The sequence below is a fragment of the Squalius cephalus genome (genome assembly GCF_949319135.1).
Source record: "Squalius cephalus genome assembly, chromosome: 3".
NCBI lineage: Eukaryota > Metazoa > Chordata > Actinopteri > Cypriniformes > Leuciscidae > Squalius > Squalius cephalus.
This window is the reverse complement of record NC_137124.1, coordinates 51,778,511-51,804,835: the sequence shown is the minus strand read 5'-3', so window position 1 is coordinate 51,804,835 and position 26,325 is coordinate 51,778,511. Positions and strand designations below refer to the sequence as shown.

Genomic DNA, 26,325 nt, shown 5'->3' with positions numbered 1-26,325 from the left:
CATATAGAACATAAGCCTATTGAAAAACAAAGTGTAAAAATGTGCAAAATCTAACAAGATGTGTCTGGTTTTGAACTGATGAGATCTATGATTATACGGACGTGTGTATGACAGCCTATGGAGCTGCAGCCAAATCAAATTTAGAGAAATTAAGTAAAACAACATGACGTTTTAATAGAAATAACGTTATACACTTAACTTCCAAATTTAGAAAAACTAGGTCAATTGATCCCAGCTCAGAGGAATTCAAAGATATGAAATAGCTGAAAAATGAAGACAAATCTACGTTAGTTAATAAACTAACAATGAAAAATACTTAAAAATTAATCTTAATCTAATCTCACATATTTTAAGATCAAAAGTTGTATTTAACATTAGTTAATGCACTGTGAGTTAACATAAACATTTGTAAAATTAACATTAAGGTTAATAAATGTATAGTAAAAATGTTGTTTATTTGTTAGTTCATGTACATAAAGAACTTCAAGATTGTTTTATCAAAACTCACCAATGGGAGTTGTTATGGCGTAGGCTACTTACATTTGTACATGAAACTGTTCTTATTAGGAGAAAATAAGCAAAGATCGATGAAGCCTTGCTTTTACATACTCCAGTATCGTAGGTGGCAGTATGCACGTCACGGTTCCGCCAAAAGAGGAAGACGAATGAATATCGCGGGAATAGTAAATGTGCATTTTTGTGCTCTACAGGTTTTGTCTGCAATAGTTTTGACTTTGAGTTCGATCTTAAACTGAAGAAAACGCCGAACGCCGAAGTGCAAATGGCAAATGGGCATTGTGCTGGCGTAGAAAACACGAGGGAAGGTGCAGGTGGAGGAAAAAAAGACTTTTCTCTGTTATGTGACGAGCGCGGTTATTTGAGCCTGGTCGAGTACATTCTGCAGCAGGGAGCGCGCAAAGGCGACAGGACAGGGACAGGAGTGGTCTCTGTGTTCGGGACACAGGCCAGATACAATCTCAGAGGTGAGACAAACGTGTTTCATTACACTTCATAGCATTTAACTTCATGATAAATGATTATAAATGCAAGTTTAAGAGGAAAACAGATAAGCACAGGTATAAAAACGAATGCAATGTGTTTTCTTATGTTATGAGTAACTTATCTTATTGATCCTCTGTGTGCGAACCTACTTTGTGATACAACAGAGATAATATGCCTGTTGTGTTTTTCTATGTCAGAGGCATGTATTAAAAACTTGAATGGAAAGCAACAGGTTAATCAAAAATGTATTACATTTCGGATCCTAAACATAAAAAAAAACAGTAACAAAAACGTTAATTTCAAGTAAAATATAATTTTCTACGGTTAAAATGAGATGGTCCTCACTGCAGAACACTAAATTCAGGGGGAGGAGTTGGATCCAGATCCAACTCCTCCCATCTTACATCACAACGCGTCATAATCTGAAGACCACGCCCACGGGGGGGGGGGGCAGTCCAACGGTCTCCATTGACTTTGCATTGCGAGAGGCTGCCTCCTTGTCATTTCTTGCTTCTAACAAAAGACAGAATAATGCCTAAAAGCTGCTATGTGACAAGGTGTACAGCAAACAAGCTAAAAAAAAAAACCCAGAAATAAGTTTTCATAAGCTGTCGACCCCAAAAAACGAGCGTTTGAGGACATAAAAAGTTTCATCTCACTCCAGTTTAACTTTAAACTAAATGATTTTATAGGTAATTTACTACACATTGTCATAGGCCTATACATACTGTGGATTATTAAGGCTAAATTTTACTAAACACTCTTGCTAAATGAGGTAAGCACACTTACTTTCTCATTTCAGATGTGTATGTTCTTCTAAGTAATGATTTGTTATACACCGATTCAGACACTGACGGGCAGACCAATTGCTTTAACCATTCATTATAATGAATCGGCTCAAAGGAGTCATTAGGTCGCGAATCCTGGCTGTTAGGACGTCACGAAAGATTTGTCAACACACACACACAAAAAAACACTTCAAACTGGATAGATTTATTTATTTATAGTCATGTCAGCTGCATGTGCGGAATGCTTGTCACAAGTTGTAAGAGAAAGATAAGGCAACTTTTTTTGACTGCAATTCACACCCAGCGCTAATTCAGCAAAAATATTCTCCGAATGCACCACGTGAAACATGGATTCGGTCTTCCGACCTTTAGGATCAGTTGATTTTGATGCGAGAGAGAGCGCAAAGACAGAACTGAAGACGGAGAGTGCCCGCGCGGGGGTGGGGCGCTGTGATCGTTCTCTCCGTCACTCCGTCAGTAGCCTGCTTCACTCACAAAACCCAATTACAGATCAAATAAGGCTTTGGCGGGACAAAAAATCGTTTTGGCGCAATAGAGTCTGTCTGCATCCTGCAAGTCTTCAAGTTACGCCCCACTTCAAGTTACGCCCCTTCAAGTTACGTCCACTTCAAGTTGCTCACTGTAAAGAGCAGCGCTGCACAGACCTGTCGGTGTATGATATCAAAGTACTGCGGCGAGAGCGACTAGAGAACAGACAGTTCTGTATGCTTTTGAATCGCTCTCGTACGAGTTTAACATAAACTTATAGAGCTGGTAAGTCCCGCCCCTTCCGCTAATCCCCCTGGACCTCTATGTTGAAAAATCGTCAATGCAAGTGAATGGGAGAAAATAATTATTTTCTGGTCCCGTTTGAATTTTGCCATGAATGTGAACATATGTTGTCTGTGAATTTTTTATATAACTTTTCGTGTAAAGAATGCTACAATTTAGCGGGTAGACGTTTGATACGGGTAGACTTTGTGTGAGAGCACTTTGTGGACTACAACTCTTCGCTGCTTTCGACGCGTTTGAAACGTCAACACCACTAGCACACGGACACTAGCTCACGGATCCCGCTAAACATGGCTGTGTCTTTGGTGCACTTCACCGCCTTCTTTCAGGAGAGGACAAAATCGTTGAGATTGGCGAAAACCACGGGTAAGTCAACTTTATGGGGTGACGTCACATAGGCGACATGTAGTCTTTCTCGTTATGTCTTTTCCACAACTGCTAGCCGAAGAATCATACCATATACTGTCAAACTCGTAACATGAAAAGTTATATAAAAAATTCACAGACAACATATGTTCACATTCATGGCACAATTCAAACGGGACCAGAAAATAATTATTTTCTCCCATTCACTTGCATTGACGATTTTTCAACCTAGAGGTCCACTTGGGGTTTTACGGATGGGCGGGACTTACCAGCTCTATATTATTGAAATTTATAATGAAAGTAGTGGTCCCCTGGAGTTGTGTCACTGGTGTTACCGTTAAACAAAAATCTCTTATTTTAAAATAAAAATCACACTTATGACATCACTTGACTTTCTTCTTCCAATTTCCTGAATATCTATGAAGAAAGGTCCATAGTAAATCCACTGTCTCTTTTCAGTTATCAGACATTTTCTCATTTATCTCATGATTTCATATGAAACTTTTAGTTGAACTCATTGGTATGACCTACTTAATTGTTAGGGAATTGTAAAAATCTAGAATACAAATGGATTAAACTACTTAATTTAGTATACCATGATTGACAACATGTGGTTTGATACCTTGCAGCAGCCATTTTGTAAAATGAATTTTTCATGAAAATTGTCACTGGTGTCACCTTTCTTATGGGTAACACCAGTGTCTCCCATTTATAGATAAACTTTATTCAAAGCCATTCATTTAGATTGTATGCCAGATGTAAAAATTTAGTCTCATCTACTTAATTATAGTTGAAGAATAATGATCTTTGGTCTTAGAAAAAAAAAGACAGTAACACCAGTGACACAATGAATCACCAATGACATACAGTACATGTCACATTAAATAAAATATCACATGTGACATGATAATTTTACATCCATTTAATTCTGCTTACACTCAAATGTTAAGATTTAAAGGATTGCATCATTACTTGATTTTAACTGTTTTTCAAATATTTTCATCGTTATAGCAAACACGTTGCGCAAATTAACTTTCAAGCACACTTTTAACAAACCTGATTAAAATAAATAAAACATAATCTCCTTATTTGTTGCATTATTATTATTTTTCTGTAATATTAATATTAAATAAATGCACAAAATATGTAGAATGTGGTTATATATATATATATACATATTATTATGCACAAGACATCATCATCATCATCATCATATCATTTGAGAGAAGGCTCTATAGGATTAAAGGATCAACTACTGTTGAAATATTATCATAAATAAAAAATTGGTTTCATCATGCGCCTCGCAGATCAGTTTCCTTTGCTGACGACCAAAAGGGTTTTCTGGAAAGGCATACTGGAGGAGCTGCTGTGGTTTATCAAGGTACAGTAGGAAAATACTCCAAACTTTTTGTGTCTTATTTCTGTATACAGTATTTTTTTTTCTTTGGTTTTTGTTCATTTAGCATTTTTTAAATTGCTTTTTGTTCATCCAACTTAGGGTTCAACAAATGCCAAAGAGCTGTCACAAAAGGGTGTGAGAATCTGGGATGCTAATGGCTCCAGGGAGTTTCTGGATAAAAATGGCTTTACTGATCGTGAGGAAGGAGACCTGGGCCCAGTGTATGGCTTTCAGTGGAGGCACTTTGGAGCTGAATACAATGACATGCACACTGGTAACTATCCATCTCTCTCTCTCTCTCTCTCTCTCTCTCTCTCTCTCTCTCTCTCTCTCTCTCTCTCTCTCTCTCTCTCTCTCTCTCTCTCTCCATACATATATATATATATATATGTTTACATATAGCAACAATTTATACTGAATTATTAACATTTTAACAGTAAACTATATTTTAAAGTGCCCCTATTATGCTATTTTGTATGTCCTAATTTTGTTTTGTAGTCTCCTACAATATGTTTACATGCATCTAAGGTCAAAATACACTTTAAAGGTGACATATTATGCCCCTTTTCAGAAGATGTATTATAAATCTGTGATATCTCCAGAATGTTTCTGTGAAATTTTAGCTCAAAATACCCCCCAGATCATTTATTATAGCTTGTCATATTTTTGCCCTTTTTGGGTGTGAGCAAAATTGCGCCGTTTTATTGATCATTATTTGCACAAAAATATTTCCTCAGACCAAATCATGCGCTAAGCAATCCTCGCTGTAGTTAAAACATTAAAACACAGCATGCCACAGGAAAAGTGTTTAAAAGCATCGCATCCACTACAAATATTTATATTTATTATAATATAAAAATGTTGTAACTTCTTGGTAATGATTTCATGTAATTTAAAGTAACACTAGGTAACTTTTGCTCTCGGGGTCCCCCTACAGTTGGGAAACAGTATTGTCCTCTACTACTGTCATAAACTCTGTCATCCTACATGCACATGCATTTGTTGACAACCATGATAGCCCTGAACACTGTAGGAGGAGTTCACATGCAGGTGTTCTGCTTGCGTCGCGTGTGAAATGTCTTCATCCCAGGTACAGTGGCATATATTTCAGCATGTCATATGAATATAATTTCATGTGGGTTTTTTTTTTCAAACGCCAAATGATCGCGATGCTCACGTTTACAAGCCAGCGTCATTATAGTAGCCTAGTCTATTGGTTACCATTTTACTGAATCTATATGATACTTCAATGCAATGTTTGAGTGGTAGATAATAACAATATATCGGCAATATTATAATATCAAGCTACCATAGATGAATCTGCAAATTTTACAAATCGATTTGCATTATAGCTTGAGGCAAGACAAATAAACAAATATCACAGACATGTTAGGTATCCTAAAATATGCTTTTGTACATCTTATATATTTACTTGCAAGAATGTAGCCCCTACCAAACTTGTACACTCTGTTTAGACACAGGCTTTCATTTGATTTATTTTTTTTCACCTAAAAAACGCATTGGTCGGGCACCCCTCCTCCTCCTTCAGCTCACGCCAGCGAGAAAACGCTGGCCCAATGTTGATCCTCGTCCTGCCTTTAATGCGATCACTTTTTCGTTTCCTCTTTTTGCTCTCCTCCGACAAAACCTTTGCTTTCTTGCTTTTCTGTGCTGCTTCGGCCATGACTATAACATTTGGCAAACAAACGCTAGTTGGGCTCGCACGTCCGAATTTAAGGAAGTGGGGGTGGTGGTGGAAGTGACGTATATGCCGTAAAGCAGTCGAATTTTGTAGTTCTTTTTGTTCGCGGGTTACTACCCGAAACCCGAGTTTAAAAGTACGATTAAAAAACGATACAGACCCCGTCAGGCTATGGCAGACGTGTCATTCAACCTACTGTAAGTCGATGTACCATCACAAGAGACTTGGAAATATATTATGAAGGTTGAAAAGTTACCTAGTGCTGCTTTAAGTGCTTAACTCCATTAATGAGAATGGCATATTTAATATAAATGTGTATATCAGATGTATCCTAAAGCATAGTTTAAATCATTATTTTATTTATTTAAACTGTTATTGTGAACATGCACTGTATTTATGATTAGGACTCATAATAAAGATTTAAAGTGGTTTTCCTTCATCTGCCGTCAGTCACTCATCTCACCATCGGTGTCGCCAAACTGCTCTGTCTCCAAAATGTTCGTACGCATGGGTCAGAGTTTGTGTGCAGGTGCGCAAATTTTCCTGTCAAGTTTGCTTTTATAAATCACAACACAACGCCTCTTTCAGGGCCTGTTTTGTGCGTACGCAACGGTTATAAATGAGGCTCCTGATCAGCGGCTGCGCGAACACAGATCTGAATGTTGCAGAGTGATGATCGTACTTTCAGAGGTTAACTATCCTGGCCTTAGTTATAGTTTACTTTGTCAATACTGACACCTTGTGGTCACTTTAAGTAGTACGTCGCCTTTAATAATATATCAGCCATTTTGGATTTTAGAGCTCATGGTGCAGAGTATAGAGGTGTATCTGCGTCCATCCTTCTTGTTTTTGCTCTTGAAACGGCACAATCTGTAAGTTTAAAAGACTAATCTAAGTGGTAAAATATGATTACATGTATTCTGATAGGTTATACATATGTTTGAGAACGATTTGCATGTGACATATTAAAGGTCCCATGACATGAAAATTTCACTTTATGAGGTTTTTTAACATTAATATGAGTTCCCCTAGCCTGCCTATGGTCCCCCAGTGGCTAGACATTTTGATAGGTGTAAACCAATCCCTGGGTATTTTTGAGAAAATGAAAGCTCAGATGGGCGAATCTAGAAATCTTCCCCTTATGTCGTCATAAGGGGAAAGGTCACCTCCCCTTTCTCTGCTTTGCCCGCAAAGAGAATTTTGTCCGCCCATGAGAAAATGAGCTGCGCGAGCGCGATATTGGTTTTTCCTCGAGAGACATCATGGCTTGCAAACGAGCGAAGCATGGCAGTTGCTCAGTGTTTGGATGTACAAATGAACACAAAAGTATTTTTTTAGTTCCTTCATCCGAGCCTCTGTAGAACCAGTGGGTTATGTGAATTTCTGATGTGCAATTGTTCAAGTTCAGACAGATAATCTTTCTCAAAATCGTTCAATACTGTTTATGCATCAGTAAATCAAGCCAGTGGCTAAACGATCAACTTCACATTGTTTCTCTTAGTAGGATGAAAATAATCTTATTTAAACTGTGATTAAATATACAGAAAGCGATCAAAGAACAATCCCTTTCCAATTGTCCAAGCTGTCAATCACACAGCGTGAGTTTATCTGGACACTTGCCAAAACTTGTTATGAAATCAATGACGCTGTTACGCTGCACAACGAAGCTCTTACTGTACTTACCTCATGTTTGCATTGGTGAAAGCATTAGTGAGAGTGCAGAAACTGCGTTGCAATGATAAGATCTTGATTCACGCAATCAACAGGCTGTCATCTGCTCAATGCTCATCACTGCAACCTTTTATGTGATGGGAATAGATCTATATACTTAAAAAACTTCTCACGATTCGTTAATCTCGATAGCTGTAATAGTAAAAACGTATAATAGCTAGGGGTGTGACGGTTAGTATATAACCGTGAGACAGACGGTTATAGTTGAACACCATCATTAGAACTCTATAACCGCCAAAACCGTGTTATTCAAATATTTTTTACAAACATTTTTTATCATAGAGAATGTTTAAATACTAATTAAAAACAATTGTTAACAGTCTGTGTTATTAATGGTCTACGTCGTTTCCAACTGTATTTGATTCTTTGCCAAGTACCCCCAGACCGACCGCCAATCATTTGAGATAGAAATAAAAGCTATGATATAGTGATGTGCCATCATTATGAGATTTATTAAACAAATGAAAAACATTTGCAATAATAAACATTAGCAATGAACATTTGCAATCGGGAGACATGGTTTTTACCACTTAATGAAGTTTTGTTTTGTAAATCGTCAGACATGATTTCTTTAAAGCGAATTTCGTTTTGTACAAATTGTATCTTAATTTTAGCAAACATAGGAGACAATATAATAACCGTGACATCGAGGCTCCGATGCGCCGCGTTCACTTGCATTGCATTGTGAAGTTGAACTAGAGCGCATCTTATCGTAAATGAATGAAACTCAGCGTAGGCCTATGCCTCATACATTAGCATTAAATATCTTTGCTGTATCCTTTCTAGAACAGACAAGGGCTTTCTTGCGGCTCGCATCAGCAGAGCATTGCATCGTCCATAGACCGCAAAACAATCAGCGGATGGCGGGCGGGTGCGGCTTTGAAATCTGGTCAAAAAACGTTGGTGCGGATGATGAGTTTTGTGATGCGGTTGCGGATGAAATACCCCATCCGCGTATCTCTATTGATAACCTTGAACACTACACAAATATTAATTTTATTCAAACTAAGTTGTCCTATAAAAGCCTAACAGACGGTTATGTTACGAACCATCACATTTGACTCACATCATAACCGTCATCACCAATTCTGAAACCGGCACACCCCTAATAATAGCTGTAATAGTAAAAGTATTCGAGAGAGTTCCACATGTAATGCTAAATATTTCATATGCAAGCATGTCAGCCAATCACAGCAGTGGGCGTTTACACTGAAGTCTCACAGCAGACACGCCCCTTCAAACAGCGTTCAAATCAGAGGCTAAAATCAGGCTAGGAAAAATGCCTTTTATTTCTAAATTAATACAATTTTCGATCTTAAAAATATACTAACATTATAAGGGCACCCCAGGAAACATTATAAAATAATAAAATAATCCATGTCATGGGACCTTTAAATGTAGCCGAGGCACGTAATTGTGATGCTTGATTGTTCTTCTTAACACAGCTATCTTCTAAGTTATGTAAGGGTGATTTATGTGCATCTTAAATATTGTTTTGATTTTTGTGAACTGAATGTAACAGTTTAAGAGATATTTTTAAAATATCATTGTTCATTTGTGTTACAGTTTCACAAATTGGGCTTCAGTAAAAAAGTTTGACCCTGACATCTGTCTACAACTTTAACTAAGCCTTTGTTAAGCTCGCTGCAAAAGCAAACATAAGCTGAAGGCAGAAGATTAACCAAAGGCCCTAAAGTCTTTGTCTTGTCTCTTTTGTCTTTATTCTTTATTTTGAACAAATAAAAATATAGAAACACAATAAGTGTGTTGCAACATACCCTAGGAAAAAACAATATCTATAAATATGGTAACATCGGAAGCGTGACGGCCGACACTCTCATTCATTAACATGGGCAGCGACAAAATATGCACTGTTCATGCTCCACTGAAGCTTGCGATGTGAAACAGGTGTAAAAAGACATAGCAGAATCATCGTCATTTAGGCATAAGATCGCGTGGGTGTTTGAATCGAGATCTTGGTCTTTTAAGGATTAATCGTGCAGCTCTACTTACAGGTGTGAATCCTGAAATGTTTTGTTCATTCAGGAGATTAAAGCTGCTGCTTGAGTATGTTGCAGAGAGTACATTTTGTAGTCTCGTAGCCTCGCACTCACTGAAGCTCGTTTAAAACTGAATGCTGTGTGAATGCAGCCATATTAGACCCAAATTATGGGACTGACAACCATAGTCTAGTGCTGTGTAAAAAAAATCACTATTTTGTTCAAATACTTACACTGTCTCGTCGTCATTATTAGGGATGACCATAAACGGTGTCACATTCCACGCAAATCGACTAATTTACATAATCGATTACATCGCCGCTTCGTTCCAGCCCTAATTCTTAAGGCACATTCTCACCAAGAATGATAACTATAAAATAACTATAACAATGACTATATTAGAGTCCACACCAGCAGACGATATCGTTCTGTTTATTCTAAACACGTGCTTGTCTGCCGCTTTAAAAGCTCAAGCTTGTTACAGCAGGATGGATTCTGATTGGCTGTCAATGTTTTTATCTTTCATCAGCTTGATAAAATTGTTCTGAAAGTGATTTTACCAATATCGTTTCTCTGTGCCGTTATCGTTTTAGCTGTGGTCTAAACGCTGCTATTCGTTAATATCTTCATAGTTATTGCCCTTGGTGTGAACTGGCCTTTACTCTCTTAACCCCTCCTCTCTGGGGATCGGATGACGCGCGGGGCCCTCCCTCTGCCGTCTCACCATGGTATACCTTGTGCGGGGCCGGGCGGCAATGTGGCTATGCATGGGTGCCCAGGCAGTTTGTTTATTCAGTCAGCCAATCAAAAAAAATATGTTCTTCTCTGTAACCCTCCTAGGTGATCCTGCTTCCATATTCCCGGCCAAACAACAACCCTGCATTTCTCCTTATATACACCCGCACACACACAAACTAACACACAACCATCCCCACACACCCATTAACCCACCAACCCCGTCATTTCGTTCCTATCATTTCATTAATATCTACAGTCAACCTGTTTGCAATAATTCTCAGCCTCTATATCTGTTGTTAAATGTTATGTCATATCAAGATATGTCTTTTGTCTAGTGTACATGTGTTTATTGTTTGGTGTAGTACTCTTATGTCTATTGTATTGTTACATTTTGTTTTTAACTTCATTCTTGTTTGCAATAATAAAAAAAAAATTAAAAAAAATTAAATTTATTTTTATTCGCAGTTATTTTGTTTTAAATGAAAAAAAAAGAAAAAATCGATTCGATTTTTTTTTTTTTTTTTTTTTCATTTAAAACAAAATAACTGCGAACTGTAGGCTAAATATATTTTAAAAATATATATTTATTGTATTTAATTAAAATGCATCAACATAAACAAAATTTTGTTTGTCTGTTACAATAGTCACTGTCAGATTACACAATTTTGACTCCTAAAAAAATCTTGTCATGTCGTGGACAAGAAACATGTCAGACTACACGTTGTTTTACGACCAGTCATCGCGAGCCGTCTCACACACACACTCACACAGCCTACACACACACTCACTCACTCACTCACTCACTCACAGTCACACTCACTCGCTTTTTTTAGGGGAAAAAATCGCCCAGCTCTATAATGTAGTATAATTTGTAAAGTGTAGTGTGCGTGTTGTAATATAAATAACTTTGTAATATATATGTGTTTGTGTGTGTAATGTAATATAATGTGTAAAGTGTAGTGTGTGTGTGTTGTAATATAAATAACTTTGTTATATATATATATATATATATATATATATATATATATATATATATATATATATATATATATATATATATATATATATTAACTTCGAAAAACACCGCAAAACAATGCATTATCTCAGATTCATAAGGCTTAATGGTGTTATCAGAAGGGGCTCTCTAACAAATAATGCATAGAGGTTAAATTATAAAAAGATGCTTTAGAAATATGCTACAGTAAGTGTACATGAAAATACTGTTTGGAGAAATATGTAATTATCCTTACACAATTTGTATCATGATTGTGAAAATGGTCATGCCTTTCAGGGCTTGATTAGTTATAGTTAACTTAACTGTCTAAATAGGCCCATTTAAAATTTGCTGTAATTATTATATGTAGTTGTATCCTATATTCTGAAAAGACATTGTTCAACATGTATTTTCACATTAAAAACTGCTTTTTACAAGCTTAATCTAATTAGGTTCTGTGTGTTTGAGCAAGAGCACCAAACCAGTAGGTGGTGCTAATGTCTGTCTAATCATTTACGCGTTAACCCAGCTAACACAGTTACGTTGTGAAGACGTAACCGGACCGGACCATATTCGTCGTAGCGACGTGCCACATAATGTTCCAGCAACGTAACTTTGTGATTTCTGTATTCGTCGTGGTGACGTTATAGTGGTACGTCGCTGGAACGTGATGAAAACGTCTTAATGACCAAACTGACATGTTGCAAGGACGTAACATCAAAGGACCATATTAGTCGTTGCGACGTGCCACATAACATTCCAGCAACGTAACTTTGTGATTCCTGTATTCATCGTGGCGACGTTATAGTGGAACGTCACTGGAACTTCCTAACGACCAAAATACCACGTCCGCATTTATTTTTTATATACTTCTCACCTTTAGTCCTGGGAATTAAGATGTGCTTGATCCATAACCTTGAAATCCACTGATAAACTCGAACATTTCATTCTCTGCTGTAAAACCTTATAAATTCTAATAGGGAATTGTGTATTGTTTTCTGTTAATACATTTAGGGATCAATACATATATGTAATGGAAACCAATACAAACCCCTATTAAATTCTAAATAGAAAATGGCCCAAAACCACACTGCATTAATTTATTAATCAGCATTTATTCAGTGTTTCTTTGTACAAACTAAACCAATAAATTTTGAACATTGACGATTTTTTAACCATGTTAACAAGTAATGAGTACAGAAATAACATCAATTAATTAATCAAAAAACATAATCAATGAATAATGTAACCAACTATTAAAATGTTTTATTCTTTTTACTGAAAAAAATGTTTGATATTCTTATTGATACTATTCTCTATAATTCGGCGGAAAAACAATAAAGACCTTAAAAAAAGAAATGAAAAGATTCAGCATTTTCTTCATTATTAATTTTATTTGCAGAAATAGGTTCAATTGTTTCCTCTAGTGTCCTATAAGGCACCTGCTACAAATGTCTGGTGGTGATGTGCTTCATTGCTTCACTACCAGTAGCTAAACCTGAACAATGCGACAATTACCAAAGATCTATAGTCCTTGAGCTTCTCTGAAGCTAACAAATAAAAAAACATATTGTTCATAAAGAGTAAAGATATGTAAAAGGAACAATATAGATTTCTAGCATTTCTCCTGTATTATTTCGCTCACCAAAATATACATAAAGAGTTTTTTGTTCAAGAAAATGAGCATGATGACTGTGTCCCAGCTGTGGAAACCGCTCTTTCAGACAGTGTTGAGGAGGCAGAAGGAGATGGTGGAGAGCTGTGGGAGAAGAGGAAGAGTTTCTTTCTTTCAAAGCTGAATTTTCAGCATCATTACTCCAGTCTTCAGTGTCACATGATCCTTCAGAAATTCTAATATGATGATTTGATGCTCAAGAAACATTTATGATTATTATCAGTGTTGAAAACAGTTGAGCTGCTTAAGATTTTTGTGTAAACCATGATGCCCTTCTCAGGATTCTTTGATCAATATAAAGTTCAAAGAAAAGTTTGAAAGTTAAATCTTATAACATTATAAAAGTCTTTACTGTCACTTTTGATCAATTTAATCCATTCTTGCTATTAATGTCTTCCAAAATCTTACTGACCCCTAACATTTGAATTGTGTACACAAAAACATGAAGCAGCATAACTGTTTTCAACATATTAGATAATAATCAGAAAAATTTATTGAGCATCAAATCATCATATTAGAATGATTTCTGAAGGATCGTGTGACACTGAAGACTGGAGTAATGATGCTGAAAATACAGCTTTAATCACAGGAATAAATTGCATTTTACCATATATTCACATATAGAAAGAGTTATTTTAAATGTTAATATTATTTCACAATATTATTGTTTTACTGTATTTTTAATCAAATAAGTCAGTAATCTAGGTAAAAATATGGTGGGGGAAAATGGATATGAAGTTATTTAATAAGCTTCCTCAGTTCACCTGTGTTTCCCACTTCTCTGTCAGCAACTTCCTTAAGAATTGTTGAAATCGTGGAACCTCCCCTCTGTTGTAGAGGGGTTATTTTGTCGCTGCTAAAATAACAGAACATTTATCAATATTTCTTTACCCTGAAAGATCAAAACTCATTTAAACTAGTTTCAGACAATTTTAGCTCAAGTGACGTTGTCGATTAACAGCACATACATTTATGTTAAATATCAGTTTGTTAAATAAATTAGTCAACTTCCAATCACCCATTCAACTGCCAGCAAAACCTTTACAAAACTATCATAACCTCTCATCTACACAAAAAATGTGATTATAAGCCCAAACTTTTGTAAACAAGATCTTAGGTTAGCCCTACCTCTTCTGAAAACGGTTGAGATGCTAACAGACTTTTTCGAAGACACTAAACCAGGGTTCACCAATCTCGGTCCTGGAGGGCCGCTGTCCCTGCAGAGTTTAGCTCCAACCAGCTCCAACACACCTGTTTGAAAGTTTCTAGTATGCCTAGTGAGACCTTGATTAGCTGGTTCAGGTGTTTAATTGGGGTTGGAGCTAAACTCTGCAGGACAGCGGCCCTCCAGGACAGAGATTGGTGAACCCTGCACTAAACCATTTCTATAAAGTAAATATTCAACAGATGTTTGTCAATAACACGTAAGAAAAGTGTCAGTAGTTGTGTATATTATGTGTGTGATTTTAGAGACTAAACTCATCTGAAAGCAGTGAAAACAACAGCAAGAGAGGGAGCTTTGCTGCTTATCAGTTATGCTGCGGTGTCTTTTCCATGGCAACTCTGCGCTGCTCCAGGGTTTGAAAGCTACTCGAATGTTCAACCCATACGCTCATAAAACACGTCAGTCACGCAGCATTTACATAAATAAACATTTAGAATTAACACATTACATAAATACAAATCTCATGAATTTAAAACTCATTTTGAAGTTCAAGTTTGAAGTTCAGTTTGAAGATTTTTTTATTGTTGTTTTTACGAACACCCAACCTACTTAATAATAATAATAATAACAATAATAATAATTATATACAACGTTTATATTTATGACAAGGTTGTGAGGACATCTGGTAAAGTTCAATTTTTTTGGAATCTTTGCTAACGTTCCAGAAATGTTGTGGGCATGTCCTCAAAAGACGTCGCTAGTTTATCCCATGGAGAACGTTGTAGAGACGTGGTCCACTGGTCTCCAGATAACTTTCCAGATAATTGCTATTATATAAATAAATGCATTACAAATATTATCCTAGTGATAATATGCCATTTGGATATTACTATATAACATTTACTTAATTCATCAAAGATTTTATTAAGTTATCTGGTGACCAGTGGACCACGTCTCTACAACGTTCTCCATGGGATAAACTAGCGACGTCTTTTGAGGACGTGCCCACAACGTTTCTGGAACGTTAGCCAAGATTCTAAAAAATGGAACTTTACCACGACGTCCTCACAACGTTGTCATTAAGTAATGTCACGCTGACCAAATGACGACTAACTGACGACGTCGTCACAACGTACTGTGTTAGCTGGGAACACGTAATACGTGTTAACATGTAAATTGCGTGTTAACACGTAATTACGTGTTTACACGAGTTTCACACGTTTTGGCCCTTTTGGCCTTCCATATTTGTCTGCTGTCTGTTAGCTGTCACGTCACCTCAGCTAATCCCGCCTCTTTGCCCATTTTCGTTTATCCGGAAGTGACGCACAATGACGCGCTGCCAGACGGCAGGCTCCGCCCACTTTGGGCTTCAAAAATGCTCTTCAGAAACCTACAGGTGACGTCACAGACACTACGTCCATTGTTTTATACAGTCTATGGTTGGAAACAAACCGCTCATTACCATTCCTGAATTTCAGCTCTGGAGGCTTCCTCAACTTGATACACAGTGATACGAACCGTAACGATGGCGTCGGTTTTACTGTATTAATTCGAGCCGGAGTTCTCTTCCTTTGGAAGTGCATGCAAATTGGATTTGCTTTCACAGCACTCAAAACAGCGTCTTCTCGACAATACAGTGTTTGAGGGCAGGTTCAAAGTAGACATTGTTCACGGGCAACCAAGGAATACCACTGATGGGCATTATGCTAAATTGTTACAAACTTACATAGGTTCATGCAGAGGAAGTAAGACTGGATATACTGATGACTCGTTTCAGGCAGCTGTTCAGAATCGGTTCTTTTCGGAGACAATAACTCCATATCTCTGCTCTGCACTTTGATATTTGAAACTTTGCAGACCTTTTACATTCACAAACAACTATATTGCAATGCACACTACACAGGGTTTCCGCGGGGTCTTAAAAAGTCTAAAATTCTGAACTTTAAATTTAAGGCCTTAAAAAGTCTTAAAAACGGCCAGATTTTCATCCTAGGTCTTAAATTTCATTTAGTCAGGTCTAAAAAAGTGTTTACCTTCGTTCATTTCCAGAAACGCTGGCCGCAGAAAGTTATTACAAAGTAGCAAAAAAGTATCGAGTTGTAGCCTACAAAGCAGAGCCCTAGAGCAGGGGTCTCCAACACGTCGCTCGCGTGCTACCAGGGGCGGAGTGGGACCAAAAAATCTACCGGGAAATTTCGTAGACCACCAGCCCTCAAAAAAAAAAAAAATATATATATATATATATATATATATATATAAATAAATAAATAAAAATGCTACTAACGTCATAGAACCCTTGCAAAATTATTTTAAATATATTAAGAAAGCCACCGCTACTGGTCACATGGTTTATGGTTAAGTCGCAATTGCGAGATATAAAGTCTCAATTCTGAGAAATAAAGTCACATTGGGAGATATAAAGTCAGAATTGCATGATATAAAGTCGCAATTGCGTGTTATAAAGGCAGAATTGCGTGATATAAAGTCGCAATTGCGAGAAAAAAGTCAGAATTCTGACTTTATAACACGCAATTGCGACTTTATTTCACGCAATTCTGACTTTATATCTCGCAATTCTGAGAAATAAAGTCAGAATTGCGAGATGTAAACTCGCAATTGTGAGATAAAAAGTCACAATTATCTTTTAAAATGTTTTATTTTGTGGCGGAAACAAGCTTCCATAGTTCCCTGTAAACATGGGCGGCGCTATAGGGGCTAGCAGGTGCTTCAGCACCCCCAAGAAAGACCAAAGCACTCCGATAGCACCCCCAAAAATTATGTCTGGAAGCAATTATATTCAGGCTGTATTCTATGGAAGCCCTGAACCGCATTTTGAAGAAAAAAAAAAGAAAACTTATCTTGTTATTTCGACATAATATCTCGTTATTTCGACATAATAAGGGGACATTCTAATCAGGGTTCTAAATTAACTTTTTTGATCACCAGCCAATGTGGCTGGTAACTTTCTAAAGTTACCAGCCAATCAGAATATCCACTAGGCAAATTTTTTTTTTTTTTTTTTTTTTTTTTTTTTTTTTTTTTGAGTAGGCTACATGTGGCAATCCTGACAATACATGACGACATTATTGTGATCAAACACTAGCCATTCACGACCCGTCAGCCATTTGGCATTACATTTTCTTTTCTTAGTTTCTCTGTCGATACCCTCCTCATCCCCTGCCTCGTTCCTCTTCTTGCCCCCAGAAGTCTGTCCCAACCACTGCCGCATTTCGTTTAATATTAACCTACTTTACTAGCCAACTCCGTTTGTCTTATTTCTTGTGTTTTCTGTGTCCGTTCGTTTCCATGGTTTCTCGCAAACTTTAGGCTAAAGAAAACTCAGAAAAAGGTTTCTGTAATTAACAGAAGACAATATAAGTTGCACTGTAGTTTCCACAAGTGTAATGGCTGCCGACATTAACAGACGATTTTGCAAAACAAATAAAATAAAATAAAATAAAACCAAAAATGTTCCGTCCCGCCCCTCCGTGTTCGGCGATCAGGTTTCGTTCTCTCGCAGCTAGTAACTTCACGAGCGTGTCTTTTCCGCTCCGTGTGTGCGCCGTTCTCTTCCGTGTGTGTGTGTGTGTGTGTGTCGGTGTGCTGCGCTCTCTGCTCAATGTTCTGCTCTGTCGTTAACGGGCCAAATGCTCGAATCATGTATCGCTCGGCGATCACGCACTGGAAAAGCGTGAAATTTAGAGGTGGATAAACACACTTAGGAGGTGCGTAAACGGCGTTTACATGCGTTTAGCCTCCACTACATCCCTGCATGTAATGCCTCATGCATCACCGGCCAAACTGGCTAGTAAGTTTTTATTAACACCCGCCAAAATGAATTTTAACCCGCATTTGGCGGGTTGGCGGGTGTTAATTTAGAACCCTGATTCTAATCTGCATTAAGCCACATTAAGCGTTCTTATAGGTTTTCTATGGGAGGAAAATGCTTAACGTGTAAATAAAGGTTGCGTTCATATTCTGGGCTCATTTGATATTTTAGTAACATAATGATTAATAAATGCACGCACAGTTATCCGTGAACTTGATATGAACAAATGCCTTTCAACTTGTGTGTGCACAATTCAGAATTAAATGAATGTGCAGCAATTTGTACAGAGTCTGTAGGCCTACTATACTGTTGTGGCCATTAAATAAGCGCATTTAGTTTCATATTTGTTAAAATATTGTTTTGTTTTTTTCCATTTATGTTGATTTATGAAAAGTGAACAGCACGAGTAAGATAGGATGCGCAATATATCGAGAGACATGGGTCAGTTTTGTTTTGTAGAAAGCCTTTCTTTAAAGTGAATTTCGTTTTGTATAAATTGTATCTTCATTGTAATCAATTTTTCATCAACCAATTGCTTGGATTTAATAAATATAACAAATATAACAGACAAATAATCATGGAGGCGCCCGCGCGGTCAATTGCATTGCACGTTAACTGGAGCGCATCTCATCTTCAGTGTAGGCCTATGCCTCACACAAACATGAGAAATACATCAAATACACAAAGCATGAAATGGCTTTAAACAAAATAATTCAAAACTAAAAGAAAAAGGCTACTCTCTGATTATGTAATCCATTATGTGCATTTCTCTCTATAGGCGCATATGGCATCGTCAACTTCATCTTTGCAGCTGACACTGTCAGAAAACACTATTAATAAAAATCAATGCACATGTCACCGGATTTACAAATGCACATCTTGCTTGTTGCACGCACGCATATTATGTCGAAATAACGAGATATTATGTTGAAATAACATTAATTATTAATAATACATCTTTTAGAATATTTGATTGCATGTTGCGCTTGTTCAATTTAATAAAATTCATAAAATTAAAACTTTAATTGTGATCATTAAAATAATTTAATCTTCTGACCTTCTCAGCGCCACCTTTCAGTTTTTTGTTTTTTTTTGCCTTTCCATCATTTAACTCACTCAACTTCACTAGACTTCCAAAACGTGACGAGGAAAAAGAGATGTTCGGCGGCTTTTTACATCAAAGGCAGGCTATGCCATTTGGGGAGGGGCCGCTCACTGATCCCCCTATGTTTTTGAAAATCCTAGACATGGTTGGACCTGCCGAACGGGTTGAGCACTTTTATATACTGTGTTGAGCAGAGAGGCTACACAGTTTGATCAGAAGCGGCCGCACATCAGGCCGCCAGATGGTGTTGCTAATATAACTCGCAATGTATAACTATTATCAGACCGGCCCTCGCGGCCTCAAAACACTACCGGCCCACCGGGAAAAGTCCCGACTCTCCCGATTGCCACTCCACTACTGCGTGCTACCATTAGCTCTTGGCTTGATATGAGCTAGCTCGCCGGAGGCCGTTCACATATCGCGTCTTTTGCATGCTCAAGTTTGTTCAAATGTAGGCAAGCGCGCTCATAATTGAAGCGATGGGCTAATTTTTTTACAAGGCGCAACGAGATGAAAAAAATCTAAACTTTTCAGAATGCCGCAAACGCACCGCAGGTCATGTGACAGGGACCAACCAATCACCCCTTTCCATAACAACATTGAAAGCTCAGTCAACACGAAGGATGGGGGTGCACCCAAACACTACTAATAAATATAAGCTAATGTGTAAATGTCAGTAATTTATCTTTTTTGACTCATTCTTTTTATAAAAAAATATTTAAAGGCTAAAATATGAGGTTTATCTTTGTATAAAACCTTTTTTGTCAAAACTTTATTTGAACTTGTACAAGTTAGTAGATAACATGTTGCAAGACACACTTTTAAAATCTGGCCATCATTTTTAATGGTATTTTAATGTTTACGTAAACAAAAAGTGCATATTGATGCTAATCAATTTGTTATTTGCTGTTTTTAGACATAAAACTTGTTGAATTGACTTCATTCTGTAGTATTAGTACTTTTTGAACAGGATTCTGTGATAACCATGATAATTTTGGTCACTTTAATCATCTCATCATTTCCTCTCTAGTTATGATCAACTAAAATCAACAATAATTGTGTTTTTACAGTATAATATGCAAAAGTACAATTTTCTATTAAAAAAATATCTACCTCTCCCTCTCTCTCACACCAGATAATCCTAGATAGATAGATAGATAGATAGATAGATACTCTAATGATCCCGAGGTAACTATCTATCTAACTTGGATAATGCGTCGTGTAGGTCTTAAATTTGACTTACTGAAACCTGCAGAAATCCTGACTACATAAAGTCATATCTGCAAAAGCATAATAGGGGCACTTTAAAATTGTTGTATAATTGTTATCAGGACAGGTCAAGCCATTAGGTTGCATAGTGTAGACACCGATTATTATTCATACAGAATTTAAGACCTCATTAACAGAGAAATTTGACATTTCTTTTTATGTATGTATGGTAAGAATTTGTGTCTAAGCTGATGATTTATGATTTCATCTCTCTATGAAGATTACTCTGGGCAAGGTGTTGACCAGTTACAGAAAGTGATTGACACCATCAAGTCAAACCCAGAAGACAGGAGGATCATCATGTGTGCTTGGAACCCCAAAGGTCTCAATCAAACGTATAACCTTCCAGCAGTGTTATTTTAATATAATGTATATACTTCTATGGTATCTATTAATATTTTGAATTTGCTTTTATTTGTTTTCAGTTTTCATTTAAATTACATTTTAGGATGGTAATTTTAAGTGCTTTTATCATTTTATCAAGTGCAGTTTTTGTTTTTTTAACATTTCTATTTAGCTTTCATTTATTTTTAAGTTGAAGTTTTATTTACCTTTTCATTTTTCAGTTAGTTGCTGAGGCAACATTTTTAATTTGTTTGTTTTTCATCTAACATTTTATTTCACTGTTGTTTTAGTTATCAAAATTATTTGTAATAGTTTGTTTTAATTTTAGTTGGCAACTAGTATAGTAACTATAGTTCAGTTAGTTGCCAAGGTTTAAGGTTTTGTTTGTTTTTTAAGTTCTGTTTGTTTTTTTTTTTTGTTTTTTTTTTTTTTTTTAATAAGTCTTTTGGTGACACTTTACTATGGTCTTACTTACTAAGGTCTTATTTGTTAACATTAGTTAATGTATTAATTAACATGAACTAAGTCAACAATACACTTGTTACATATATAAAAATACAGTTTGTTCATGTTAGTTCACAGTGCATTAACTAATGTTAACAAATTTGGGTTTTAATAATGTATTAGTAAATGCTGAAACATTAACTAAGATTAATAAATGCTGTAGAAGTATTGTTCATTATTAGTTTAACTAATGTAGTTAACTAAAGTTAGCTAATGAAACCTTATTGTAAAGTGTTACCAGTTTTTCATCTAATATTGTTTTATTTGATATGTATGCATGATGACAAAAGGATCCATTTTATTGACAGATCTCCCTATGATGGCATTGCCCCCCTGCCATGCGTTATGCCAGTTTTATGTGTCAGACGGTGAGTTGTCGTGCCAGCTGTACCAGCGCTCTGGTGATATTGGTCTGGGTGTGCCATTCAACATTGCCAGCTATGCACTACTCACCTACATGATTGCCCACATCACTGGACTCAAGGTGAACATATTTCTAAATCTGATGATCTGTAAAAGGACATCTTCCTGCATACTGTAAATGTAAGGGATAATGTACACTTATCTGGTAATCATCACAAAATCCATTATTATGCATGATTTGATGCAACGTATAATCATTTAAATAGCTACTCAACTCATAGTGAGGGGTTTAGACTTATTTTGAAATCACGATGAACAGTTTGCATATTTAAAAAGATATTGATGTATTCTCCTGTGTTAGCATAGGTTTATAAATGATTTACCTTGCAAATCTGATGAAATGGCCACACTACGTTCCCAAATAAACGTTATAAGCAACCCAAACTCACAGCATATGCAGAGATGGAGTTTGAGACGTTTGTGTAACACATGCTGACGTACACGCATGTAAATGATAAGAGTTCATGTGGAACAGCATTTACTGTGAACAGAGCCACTCCGAGACGCACTTAACCTGCACGCATATAAATAGAGCGCATTTATTAAATCTGCAGGGGATATATTTATTTAATTGAATCACAGCCATTGTGAATTCACAATAGAAAGCAATATGCTATAGGTTTCTTTTTTTAAATGGTTATCATCATATGTCGTGTAGCCTTAGAAAATGGTCTAATAATGTGGTTCATGGATTCTCATCTGTGGAATGCACCACTTCCGGTATTTTGCCGGTTACTCAACAACGTGGGTAAATTGCAATCGAGACTTTTTTTAAATTGAGAACTCAAATTTAATTGAGGAATCGTGACAACCCGAGTATTATAGTTTAAATTTAGATGCAGTTAGCTTAACTTTAGAATTAGCATTTATTTGTAATTATACTTTTGTAATGATGAATTGGCAATTTAGTTTAATTTTGCATACTTTAAGTACACTCTGATTGCCTTTTATTTCATTAATATTATATTATCTGCAAATGGGTATATCTTATGTACATTTAAAAAAAAACAACAACTATTTAAAGTACACTTCAAATGCACATCAATTACAATTAAACACTAATTTTTAATTTCTAGTAAATATGTGTGTGTGTGTGTGTGTGTGTGTGTGTGTGTATATGTATGTATGTATGTATATCTCCATTAATCCAACTAGTTTTATTTAATTTTATTTAACATTTGTGCCTTACAATTTCATGAAGATCATAGCTTGTGAAATCTGCATTCATACTATTTTATGGACAGACTAACCAAACTTGAACTAGCTGAATATATTTTGTACTCATTTTTATTTTCCCTAGCCTGGAGATTTTGTGCATACAATAGGTGATGCCCACATCTATACCAACCACATTGAGGCTTTGAAAGAGCAGGTATGTTTCATAAATTCCATAAAACTAATCTATCTACATTCATCTACAGTGGTGTGAAAAAGCCAAAGTACACCCCATTAAAAAGTGTATTGTGTGTTGTTTTTTCCTCTCTCATTTCTCAAAACATTAGGGCATATAGATATTGGAAAGGGAAGAAAATTATTAGTCCATGTAAGAGCTTGATGATAAATAAGAAATAACTGTAGGAAGTTACTTCTGGATCTACTTATTTTTAGTATCTTTAATAGGCATTTGGATTTCTGTTGGTATTTTTGAATTAAACTTTCATTGTTAAATTATTTCACCTTCACCCATCAATAACTGTACAAATAAAATTCCAATATCAGTATTCCTACAGTATATATTATGAACATATTTGTTACGGTTGTGTAGGGAAGAGGAGAGGTGAGGATCTGTTTGCAACAATAGTTTATTGAACAAACATATAAACAAAGATAAGCCAGATAATCCAAACAGTCATGACAATGACAATAATCCTAACAGTGAAACATGAATCCAAACAGGGAAGAAGATCACAACACAACAGCTTTATAAATCTGTATGTAAAGACAACGACCAACAAAAGGCATCTGAAACACAGGGGTATATGTATACACCGGGTAACAAAAGCCTAACAAGGAACAGGTGTGGGTAATAAATTGCCATGGAAACAAACAAGGGTAACTATAGAAACCAAGGCAAACAGGAAGTGAACAAAGGGAACATTGAAAACATAAAATAGACTTCATAAATAAAAGTCCTAGAACACACAAGACACGGGAAATCGTGACATAATGGTGTGTGTATTTATCTACAGTGTAAAAAGTGTGTTTGTAACATGTCCTGTACCCACAGATTCAGCGAGAGCCACGTCCATTCCCCAAACTCAAGATCAAACGCAAAGTTGAACAAATTAATGACTTCTCTGCTGAGGATTTTGAGATCTACGACTATGACCCCCATCCTCCAATCAAAATGCAAATGGCTGTTTAGACCTTATATCTTTTAAATATGAAATAAAATAAAATAAATCAAATTTTAAAATAAAAGAATGTTACGTTTTCCTGATTTGAAATATATTAACATGATTTTGACCAACATTTACATAGATTTGTCTTCATTCTATATTTATGCTGACATCCGATTGGTTGTAAATAGCAGACCCGGAGGTGATACAAATAGTACTGCCTAGTCAACCAACCTGCCTTTAATGATTTCGCTATTTGTCCAACTGATCTAGTTGATGCATGAGAAGGGTCATTGGGTTCCTACACAGTTTGGAAAAGTATGGATAAAAGCTGTCACTTTAAGAGATAATGCACGGATCCAATACTTTTACAAAACAAGCATTTTCTTTCTTTTGCGTTTACCTGAATACTCGCCGAGATGGGCATTTTTACATAATGTGTATCACAGTTTGCCATCAGAGAGAAGAGAGTGAACGCACAGCTGGTATCAGTACTGAAGATGTTGAATATGCCTTAATGTTGAATATGGTCTGAAAATTTTAGTCTGGAAAAGTAGCAATGGAATTTTGAGATTGAAAATGTGTAGGAACCCTGGCAGTGGCAAGTGATGTCTTTCTACTTTGCAACGTTTGAAATAAACTTTAAATACCAATAAATCATAAAAGGGTTGCATATTTGTACTTTGCAGAGTGAAAATTTGTGTTTTAACATACATATTTAATTGAGTTTGAGATTGCTTGTAAAAATCTCCCCCCTGCACCGTACATGAGAGGAATCCTGGGATTTAATTGCAACAACATAACATTTTTAACACAAAGTGGTTATATTATAAATATAGATTTTATTTAACATTTTAGAATGAATTAAAAAATTAATCTTTATTAGGCCTATATTTTAAGAACTTTTTGTCCCCCAAATTTTTTGTCTGTGGTGTTACAACAATGGATGTCAGATTGGACTATTTTCTGTGTGCAAAGGTTTGCGCACGTTGGTTGATCTGTGGGGCGCATGCTGAGTTAATTCATTCTTATTAATTTTCATATATTTTACTAACTTTCTAACCATTTCATTTGTAGCACTTCATTAGTAAGCCTATTTCCCTAAAATTATTTCATATAAAAATGTCCTGAAGCGCACATTTTGTTGAACAAAAAAATTGCTTGTATAATTGCAAAATGTTAACTATTATCGCCCTGCTCTAATCTGATAAATGTGACTACGGCATACGAATATTATAAACATTAACATAATGATTTTTTGTAAAGCTGCCTTGATTCAATGTGTATTATGAAAAAGTGCTATACAAAATTAAATTGACTTGATTTTACATAGCAATAATTCTGTCTCATTTCAATTGAAGAATAACCCATAAAATTTGATCGGGATGAGGTGAATCCAAAGCCAGCCAAATTATTATGGGAATTACCTACCTACAGTAGTTGTTTCTTTAGGGAAGGTTGCAACACTTTTCACCCTACAAATGAAATCATATAATGTAATTCATATAATCATATAATCAATAATGGTTTTCCTGTTTTGAATCCTGAAACTATAAGTAAATGTATGTCAGAGTATGTCAAACCTTCCCAATGCTTCAACAGTTTTCTTGACCAAACATTAGAGTCAAATTTAGTTGATTAGTTGTTCAGACAAACCACGAACTAGTTAATTTTGGAAATATGTAGGTTTGTCCCTCCCATCTTCTGCAGAAGAAAGAAATGCATACAGATTTGTAACAACATGAGGGTAAATTTTCATTTATGGGTGAACTATTCAATTGTTCAAAGGAGTTCAATAACAATTCAATTGAGAGAAAAAAATCACACTCAGCTGCTCTCTAGTGGCAACTCCAATACCAATCACCTGCAATGACCTTTACACACAAAGAACTAAAAAAGATAAACATGAATTGCAAAAAACCTCACTGACAGACTAATGATGGACATGATAAGCCAGTTTACCTTAGAGATGAAAGCATGACCGAGAGATGTGGGTGAAACTCTGCCAGCTTGGTTACCCATCTGCTTCAATAACATCCCATCGTTGGTTGGCATCAATCATTGAACAGATCAGAGGTCTTGTAAACCCCCTGCCAAATGCAGCCATATTCTTAGGACCAAATTAATGTTTTAATTGAAGTGATATGTGGTTGAAATGT

At 36.1% G+C, this 26,325-nt stretch overlaps 2 protein-coding genes across 2 annotated transcripts in view; both read left to right on the top strand.

Annotated features, from left to right (window-relative positions):
• The first annotated feature begins 626 nt into the window (after positions 1 to 626).
• On the top strand, positions 627 to 25,500 carry tyms (thymidylate synthetase). The gene is made up of 7 exons (XM_079865417.1): positions 627 to 983; positions 4,256 to 4,329; positions 4,447 to 4,621; positions 20,776 to 20,877; positions 21,713 to 21,888; positions 23,128 to 23,199; positions 24,055 to 25,500. The coding sequence occupies exons 1-7, from the start codon at positions 782 to 784 to the stop codon at positions 24,190 to 24,192; spliced, it is 939 nt and encodes a 312-aa protein (XP_079721543.1). The 5' UTR covers positions 627 to 781; the 3' UTR covers positions 24,193 to 25,500.
• adcyap1a (adenylate cyclase activating polypeptide 1a) overlaps positions 913 to 26,325 on the top strand; it is a 41,534-nt gene continuing 16,121 nt past the window's right edge. Inside the window, exon 1 of the mRNA XM_079865419.1 lies at positions 913 to 983. The gene's annotated coding sequence lies outside the window, so the exon portion shown is untranslated. The remainder of the gene's footprint in view (positions 984 to 26,325) is intronic.